The sequence below is a fragment of the Poecilia reticulata genome, linkage group LG7 (assembly GCF_000633615.1).
Source record: "Poecilia reticulata strain Guanapo linkage group LG7, Guppy_female_1.0+MT, whole genome shotgun sequence".
Classification (NCBI taxonomy): domain Eukaryota; kingdom Metazoa; phylum Chordata; class Actinopteri; order Cyprinodontiformes; family Poeciliidae; genus Poecilia; species Poecilia reticulata.
The window spans coordinates 16,499,574-16,508,959 of NC_024337.1; the positions used below are offsets into that span (position 1 = coordinate 16,499,574).

Below are 9,386 nucleotides of genomic sequence, written 5' to 3' on the forward strand. Positions count from 1 at the left end.
TATCATGATAGCATCCTTTCTCAAAGAGAGATTTCCTTATTTCTACCAGAGACACAGAATATGCGTTTATTTTTTAATATATTCATTAATTTAATATAACTCATCTTTACTGATTAGAAACAAAGGTCAATTAAATCTAAGATCTGTTGGACTTTTGAGACTTTTCCTCAGTGGTGAATCAAAAATACATTTAATTGAATAGAAATGAAGTTATATTGCTTTGCGTATTGAACCAAAACATCAAGAATAACAAATATTTCTTCTGATCAATGAAATATTTTGTTCAGTATGGTATTTTTAAAATTATATTTAATTATTTTTTTAGTACAATAGATTTTGTAATATAAATTACATGCACTCTAACAATATACGGTTATACACGGTTATATTCTTCAAAATTTTAACAGAAACTAGGTACCTAATCTACGTCATCACGTTTCCGTCTGTCTGCGTGAACTCTAACGTGTATGATGTAGCAGGACGTGGCTAGCAAGGAGCTAGTGGCGGCACGACGTCCGAAATACTCAAATACCCTGATAAGAATTCAATTTACTTCATGTCGGAGTGAGTATATCGATCGTTTTAAAGATTACCTTTGTCATCATTGACTGTAAACAACTGTTTTTCTGTGTATTTTTCCCCAACTGAGCTCAGGTTGCTTAGCTCTAAAGCTAATATCGTATTTGCTAATAAGGCTAGCTAGTTAGCAGATGTTCAAATTCAAATCGTGACAACCAAGCTCTGCTGGTGTCTCACCTCAAGCATTTTTAAAGTTTTTTTTTCCCACCCAGCCGCCAGTTTAAGGCATTATAACCCTCTGTTATGTCGGATTTAGTGTTAAAAGCAAATAACCAGCCACGTAGTTAACACGAGCCTCGGCGCTAAGCAGAACTTGTGCAAGGCATGCTGAGGAAGAAGGTGGGAAAATATCTTTAAATGGCTTCTTTTTAAACTGGGTCAGTCCGCAGCAAACTGGGACAGGACAGACAGAGATGTTGGGAATGCGTGTCCCTGAGGAGATGCACATATGGAGGATAATTTACCGGTGATTCAAGGGTGTTGTGTGAAAAATAACAGCGTCTCCAATGGACGGGGTTTCTTTTTTTTATTGTGCAAAGTTCTGACTTACGCTGTTCGATAGTTTACCTTTAAAAGTAGCTTTATTGTGTGTTACAGGTTAAAATGCTTAAACAGTTTAAAAAGGGAACATATACATTGTTTTGCAAAAATACACGATTTATTTTTCTCTATTTTCTTCCTGGTCAATTTTGGACAAAGACAACAAGAGTACATTTTAAAACAAGTTTTATTTATTTTAGTCCAGACCGATTTGGCCAAATATTTAGTTTATCATGATTATTTGTGATAAATATATTTTCATAAGCCACACCCCTGCATGATCTTTGCATTAAGGAAAAAATCTTAAATAGAACCAGTTTGACAACATGAAATAGACGAAAGCTCTCAAGAAGCAACAAATCATCTGTACAACCAATAAAGTTACAAACCAGTTTGATCTTCAGCGAAAACCTCTGCCAAATGGAGAAAATCACTCTTTCCAGGAGTGTCTGGCATACCAAAATTACACCAAAGAGGGAATTAAAGAAGAACCCAAAATGACATCCAGAGCTCTATAGCTCACAGTTGAGTTTCATTATTCAACGCTGAACAAGAAGCTGGGAAAAGATGGAGACTTAATGCAAAAACCACTGCATAGAACAAGCAAAATAAATGTCTGTCCATTGTCTAACAAATAATATTATATTTGGCAAATGACCAAGCCTGTTGGAATAATCAATAAATCAATTAATTGCATGATAAATTAAAACAAGGTCATTAATTTCCATTTGCATGATTCGTTGCTTTTCTTTTTTCCTCTTTTTCTACGAAAAACTGGATGACAAAAGTTTCCCGTCTGGTACTTTGGTCTCAACTAGCCATTTTCTTGAAGGACAATTTTGTTTACAGAGGCTTCAAAGTTTGTTTTATTTTTGTTTATTTTGAATTTTTAAAATGTCTACCAGTGTTACATGCTCATTAGAATCTAAAGTTTATTGATCTTTGAGAATGTGTTCTTGCATTATTATGCCATTACCTTTTATATTACTTCAAAATAGTCTCAAAACAACAATATTATTGTTTATCGCAATAATTTCTGGGACAATATATCGTCCAGAACAATTTGCTATTGTGACAGGCCTACAACCAATGCAGTAAATCCTATTAATATGATAACCACTGTAAGATACTCTTCTTCTAAAATGTATATGTCCAAAATATGTCTACAAGTCACAGTATTATTATTTTTCTTACTCAGTTTATCTTTGTCTGATGCTAGAAATTAGAAACATTTGACACAAAAACTAAATAAATGAAACTTTTTTTGTGTTTTTAGGCACCGTATGTGTCATTTTCAGAAGATAAATCGCTTTTGCCAGATGTGAGACATCGGCAAAAGATCAAGAGCTGAATGGAAACATTTGAGGCCTTTTGTGTGTGAGGTTGGTACCAGTTCATCCTTAAATAGAACTAGTTCTAAATTCAGTTCAGCCCGGTGAAAATGAATCAATTCATGTTCATAAATATTGATAAATAAATGGCTACCCACCTAAACATGCTTGGATATCGGTTCCAATAAAATACATTATTTATTTTAATCTTTTTTATTGATCCTAAATAAAAGTCAATAATAAATGTATTATTATTATTATTATTATTATTATTATTAGTTGGTAACTTAACTTAAAAGCTGAAAAATATTGTATGTAAAGATTAATTTGAAGTAGTAATTGATTATTCTATCGATTATTTTGACAATTAATTGGATTAAAAGAAATTACATATTTTTAATTTATCCACTTGAATCTTATAATATTTGGAAAACATTAAAATATGTAAATAATTCACTTTTTCTGAATAAGAAAACTTTTATTGTCTAAAATGCAATAACATTCCTTTAATGAACATTTGATCATTTGTAGAAAAGGTTTCAACTCCAGCTAAAAAAAAATACTGTCTATTAATCTATTCATGATTTTTTTATTTTTGGATTAATAGACAACAAAATGCGCTTAATAAGACATTTATTATTTTTTTTTACAGAATTTGAACTAAGTGAAAAATTCCACTTTTAAAGATGAACGCTTTCAACTTAAATGCAAAACACACACACACACACACACACACACACACACACACACATATATATTGTGCAGTTTTTGACTTATGAGTTTTTGGTGACTGTCTTTCATCAAACAGCCTTTTTGAGTTTATATACTCCAGTTAATAATTAATCATTTGCTAAATTGGTTGACGATTATTTCAATAATCGATTAATAACGATTAATGTAGTTAATTGTGATTAATTTGATTCATCATTTTGGCCCTAATTTGCATCTTTGCCCATATTGATTATCATGACCTGCAGCTTTAATCACCTGAATGGTTATTTGGCACAAGTTAGGGTTAAAAAAACACTGGAAATGAGATGAAGTCTAAAATCTGCTGTTAAATCAAACAAGATTCATTTTTAAGGTTTGGTAATTTGTTGTTTCATTTGACATCACAACAGTTCATGCTCATAAATGGGGCATTTGAAAGAAATCAGGGATTTGGAGCGTGATTCTGCAGACTGAATAGAGATGAATGATGTTGTGAAAACCCATTTTCCCTGTTTGTTGCTGTTTTTCAGGAGGTTGTGGGTTGTGTACCATGGGGTACGACGTTACGAGGTTCCAGGGTGAGGTGGATGAAGACCTCCTGTGTCCCATATGCAGTGGAGTGCTAGAGGAACCAGTGCAGGTACGTCGTCATTTAACCGTTTCTAAAGATTCATGCACCATATAAGATAAATCCTTTTTGTTTTAGGTGAGTTAGGAGAACAAGAATTATTTCTTTTTGCTGTTTCACTGCTTCACTATCAGGTTTTTATCCCTATTGAGATTAATGTAACAGATGATGATGTCATTGCTTTCATTTACGTTAATTTACGATATTTGAGGTAAATAGAGACGCATGTTGACCTAAAATAAACTGCGTATTTTTGACATCCTGGGAAAATCAAAAGATTTCAGGCAAAATATCTGACAAAAAAAAAAAAAGATTTGTAAGGTTGATCCTTGGCTTGAAGGTGCTTAAATCTGCTCAATTATACAGAAATATAAAAACCACTTCAATGTGCATCTTTTTCCAGAATAGCTGGTTTTGTAATAAATGAAGCTTTTTGTTTTTATTGCATCTGAACGTTTTCAGTTGCACATTTTTTGCTGAATCGGCTTCATGTTTTTTTTTTACTGCTGCAGAAAGAGAAACATCAGCTGAGCTGCAGCACAAAGATTATATTTTGTAGCATCAACTAGTAGAAATGTTGCAACTAGAGCAGCTCCTTTAAGCAATGGAAACCTGACTTTGTGCTGCTGCTGCTTTCAACAGCAGGCAGATGATATAAAGTTAAATCTACGCTTTCTTCTAACTTTTTTTAATATTCCAGGAAAATACAAATATTTACTTCCTTGTCTGAGAAGTAAATCTATGCAGTCGTTCATTTTAGACGTTAGACTTACAATAGATAATACAGCTCTGGAAAAATGAAGAGCCCACTGCAATGAACCGACTGAAAACCTCCTGGTTTTTACACCAAATATTGATTCCTGAACTCTTCCTGGGCTAAAACATTAGTTTTGTTGTTTCTAAATTAATATTAAATTGTTTTCTTTGCGTTATTTGAGGTCTGAAAGCTCTGCATCGTTTATTTTCTTTTTTTTTGTTATTTTAACCATTTCTCATTTTCTGCTAATAAATACTAAATTTTTGCTTGGGTTAAGTTCATAGAGTAAAAGAACAATGTTCATTTTACGCAAACATAAACCTATATAGAGTAAAATCAGAAACTGGTCATTTTAAGTGGTCTCTTAATTTTTTAACAGCTGTACATCGTTTATTTCTAAAGCTGGAAGCTTCTGGAAAATCTGCTGACAGAAAAAAACTCTATTTCCCTCAAATAAACCTTTATCCCATGAAGAAAAACTAAAATTAAGTATCTTAATCAATAAGCAAATATATCCACAATGATTACAATAGAAATAACAATAATAAATGTAGAAATAAACTGTAAAGATGGTTAAATTTATGTTTTACGACCAAGAGATATTCCTCACGGAGAAGAAATCAGCCATTATTTTCACAGATGGATGTTAATTTAACACAGGAAAATTCTGCACTATAAAAACTATATTTACAGGAATTGATTATTTGAGGCACAATCACCAGAGTTGGTGGGCAGTAACTGCTTATGCTTATGCAACCTTTTGAAGAAAAAACAAACTTTTACTTTTGCATTTCTTATTTTTACTCGAGTAATTGTATCGCTGCTCTTACTTGAGTAAACTTTCTGAATACTCGACCGGCTGAGTGATTTCACTGAACTGAAAACTAACCCAAAAATTCACACAAACACACACCTGCAGTTTTTGTTAAAGTTTCATAAGTTTTGGAAATTGATGGGGATTTTTTATTTTTTTTTGCTTGATTTTGGGATCATAATTGTCATTATCTGAATTAATTCCATTTTGGCCTTTAAAATACAAAAAAAAAAGTTTTTTGGTTTACCTGAGGATTTTTAAATAATAAATAGCCGATGTTTATTATTTAAAAATAAATAATAAACATTTATTTTWAAATAAATGTTTATTTAATCTACTCAAATCTACTTGAGTAGATTTTTTTTACCAAATCATTCTTTTTACTTTTGAATAAAACTACGTTGAAGTAGTTTATTCTTACTTGAGGACAATTTTTGGATACTTTACCATCTCTGACAGTGAATTTCAGGCGCTGAAGACATTTGACTGAAAACCAAAGTACTAAAGAACAGGAAGAAATTATCTAAAAAAAATTAATTATTCCAGTATTTAGCAAATGCGGAAAATGTTGGTAATCCTAACTAAGCATAAAAAATAAATATATTTCATTTCAGCTGTGTTTCTTAATCTTGTAAAATCTGTTTTTCCGCTCAGGCTCCACACTGCGAACATGCCTTCTGCAACGCCTGCATAACCCAGTGGTTTGCCCAGCAACAGATTTGTCCCGTGGACCGCACAGTAGTGACGCTCGCCCACCTGCGGCCCGTGCCCCGCATCATGCGCAACATGCTGTCCAAACTCCAGATCAACTGTGACAACGCCAGCTTCGGCTGCACGGCGACGCTGCGGCTGGACCAGCTGCAGTCGCACCTCAAGGACTGTGAGCACAACCCGAAAAGGCCAGTCAACTGCGAGGAGGGGTGTGGGTAGGTGGCATCAGCTGGGCAAGAAAATAAATAAATAAGGATGTTCTGCTGTTAGTTTGTGACTGTTGGGTAATMTGCTGCTGTTGTTGAAGGCTTGAAATGCCGAAGGACGAGCTGCCCAACCACAACTGCATCAAACATTTACGGAGCGTCGTGCAGCAGCAGCAGACCAAGATCTCAGAGCTGGAGAAAACCGTGGCTGAGCATAAACACCAGCTGGGGGAACAAGTGAGAGACTTTTACTGACATTTTAGAAAACCTTTACACACAGAGACTAATCTAAAGGCATCAGAGTAAATTTATCTGACTGAGAGTTTTGGAGAAAGAGAAAATACGAGGATAAAGTCATTATTACCAGCACTAGAAAACAAAAAGAGCAAAGCTCCGATATTTATCAGGATCTGATGTGACCGACTCGTCTGCGATTCTTCATTTGAAATCTGCACAGTAATTATTTCAAAGTCCTGCAGCTGATAATAATTTGATTCTGATGCCTTTAAAGATTAAGTTTCTGTTTGTAAAACTTTACAAGATGCTCAACATTCCTGTTAATTTTTAAGTTGTGGTGCTTATAAAATTACTGCTTTATTCTCCTAATATTGCAACTTTATTTAGTAATACGACTTKATTCTTGTTTTACAACTTTTTGTTTATTGTTGTGACTTTATTCTCATGTTATGACTTCTTGTATTTTTGCGTATTTTTTTGTATTATTACAACTTTAATCTATTTTCACTTAACTGTTGCACAACTTTATTCCTGTATCATTGTAATTTTTCTCATGTTTACTTTATTCTCGTATTATTGCATCTTTTTTCTTGAAGTTTGACTTTTTTCTTGTATTATTATGACTTTATTATATTGTTGTTTCTTTCCTCATGTTCTAACTTTATTCTTTTGTTGAATCTTTGTTCCTCATTATTGCACTTTTTTTCTCTCATTGTTAGGACTTTATTCTGTTATATCATTTTGTTCTTAGCCTGACTCTAACACTCTGTTTTTGTCTGAGTGTAGATTCCCTCTGTGAAATTTTTCCTTCACTCAGATTGTGAAAATTTCCAGATTTTTGTTAGGTTAAACTTTAATCATGTTTTTTAAGTGGATTTGATTGCAACAAAATGTAGTAGAAAGAAAACATGTTAGAAATTAAACATTGTGATTTTTCTTTTTTAGTTAGTTTGTTTAGATTTTTCAGTCTGTAACTGAGTTGCATTTTTTTTTCTTCCTCCGGTCCAGAAACGAGACATTCAGCTGCTAAAAGCGTACATGAGAGCGATCCGCAGCGCAAACCCGAACCTCCAAAACCTCGAAGAGAGCATAGAGTACAACGAGATCCTGGAGTGAGTAAAACTCCCGTTTTTCCTCCCGGTCCATGACCTTTGACCCGTTCCTGAGCTCGACTCCGTCTCGTTTCCAGGTGGGTGAACTCCATGCAGCCGGCCAGAGTCACCCGCTGGGGCGGCATGATCTCCACGCCGGACGCCGTCCTGCAGGCCGTCATCAAGCGCTCGCTCATCGACAGCGGCTGCCCGCTGTCCATCGTCAACGACCTGATCGAGAACGCCCACGAGCGGAACTGGCCGCAGGGACTGGCCACGCTGGAGACGCGGCAGATGAACAGGCGCTACTACGAGAACTACGTGGCCAAGCGCATTCCCGGCAAGCAGGCGGTGGTGGTGATGGCCTGCGAGAACCAGCACATGGGCGAGGACATGATCCTGGAGCCCGGCCTGGTCATGATCTTTGCCCACGGAGTGGAGGAGATCTTATAACCCACCCAGAGACACGGGGAAGTTTTGCTTTCACTCGCCAGAGTGGTAGAGAGGTTCGTTTTTGTTTTTTTAAATCCTCTTTAAAGTGAAACCTACAAAAGAAAATCTGGCTTATTTAAAACAAAATCTTAGGCTCACTCCTAAGCTTGATACTTATGCCTTAAAGTAAGGACAAATACTTTATAAACCTGGCAAATATAAACATAATCTGAGATGAAAGGTGATGTTTACAAGGTTTATATCTAGTGCATTATATGATTGATTGTTCTGCTACTAATATAGTAATAAGCTTAAACCCCCATTTAATGTCCTCGCTTGTACAAATGCTTGTAAATACAAATACTATATTGAATTCTAACTGTAATACTCACCTCTGTAATTAGGTTGTGATTTTGCTTCATTCAGTTTCCTGTGAATATTTCACAAAACGTCGTGCTTTCCGCTTTAGATTGTTCAGACCTTCTGTGCCATTTGTTTTATTTATTGTTGCCTTTTTTATGTTTGTTTCTTCTTTTGCAAACATGATTGAAGACGCTACCGTTTAATGTATGGGAAACTGCCTTTTGGTGAATTTGAAGTTTGTTGCTGGAAGTTTAAAGGAAAAAAAAGATGTTTTCTTTGTTGCCTCTGTTGTACATATGGTGTGTGTGTGTGTGTCGGGTCCAGTTCAGGTGTTTAATTTGCAGCTTAACATTTGAAACGTCACTCAGTGCTATAATTTGGAAAATTAAAATAGTTCACTTCTTTTTTTTTTTTTTTTYTTTTTTTTTTTTAGGTGATTTATTTTCAGAATGAATTGTATAAATTGAGGTTTTTACAGTTTTTGTGATGCACTACAGCAAAACAGTCTTGGAGATTGTATATATATTTGTGGAGTCACAATAATGATTTACCATCAGTCACTTACTGCTGTAGTGAGACGAACAAAACTTCAGATGAAGATGATATAAAAGCTCTTACAGGCAGGCTGTGCCCTTCGCTTTCTTCCTTGTTCATGTTTTTTATTTTGTCTGTAATGTACGGTGTTGTACAGACGAGTAATAAAACCTTAAACCTCATGTTCTTATTATTTAAATCGCAATTTTAAAGGATCTATATCGCATAAAATCAACTTTTTTTTAAATTTTAATCACATAATGTGTCTTGATCAAAAACATACCTGGAGTGTTGCTTTTATTCATTCATGCATGTGTGAGAAATCCTTTAGTCTCCATGGCAACCATTCAGCTGTTTGATGGGACGCGATTCCCCCACTCAGCTCCTTCAGACTAGCCAGCAGCAATTAGCATACACCTGCTGAGCTCATATGTGCTACTTTTTGCAAAAGG

General features: G+C 34.7%; 1 protein-coding gene across 2 annotated transcripts; it reads left to right on the forward strand.

Moving 5' to 3' along the window:
* Positions 1–439: 439 nt before the first annotated feature.
* On the forward strand, positions 440–9,116 carry rnf41 (ring finger protein 41). 2 transcript variants are annotated; one of them, XM_008414455.2, is made up of 7 exons: positions 440–564; positions 2,396–2,501; positions 3,692–3,801; positions 6,015–6,286; positions 6,379–6,514; positions 7,523–7,626; positions 7,704–9,116. In XM_008414455.2, exons 3-7 carry the CDS (start codon positions 3,712–3,714, stop codon positions 8,056–8,058), a joined length of 957 nt encoding a protein of 318 aa, XP_008412677.1. In that variant the 5' UTR covers positions 440–564; positions 2,396–2,501; positions 3,692–3,711; the 3' UTR covers positions 8,059–9,116. The 2 variants fall into 2 exon arrangements, with proteins under 2 accessions (XP_008412677.1, XP_008412679.1); XM_008414457.2 differs by lacking the exon at positions 2,396–2,501.
* The last annotated feature ends 270 nt before the right edge of the window (positions 9,117–9,386 follow it).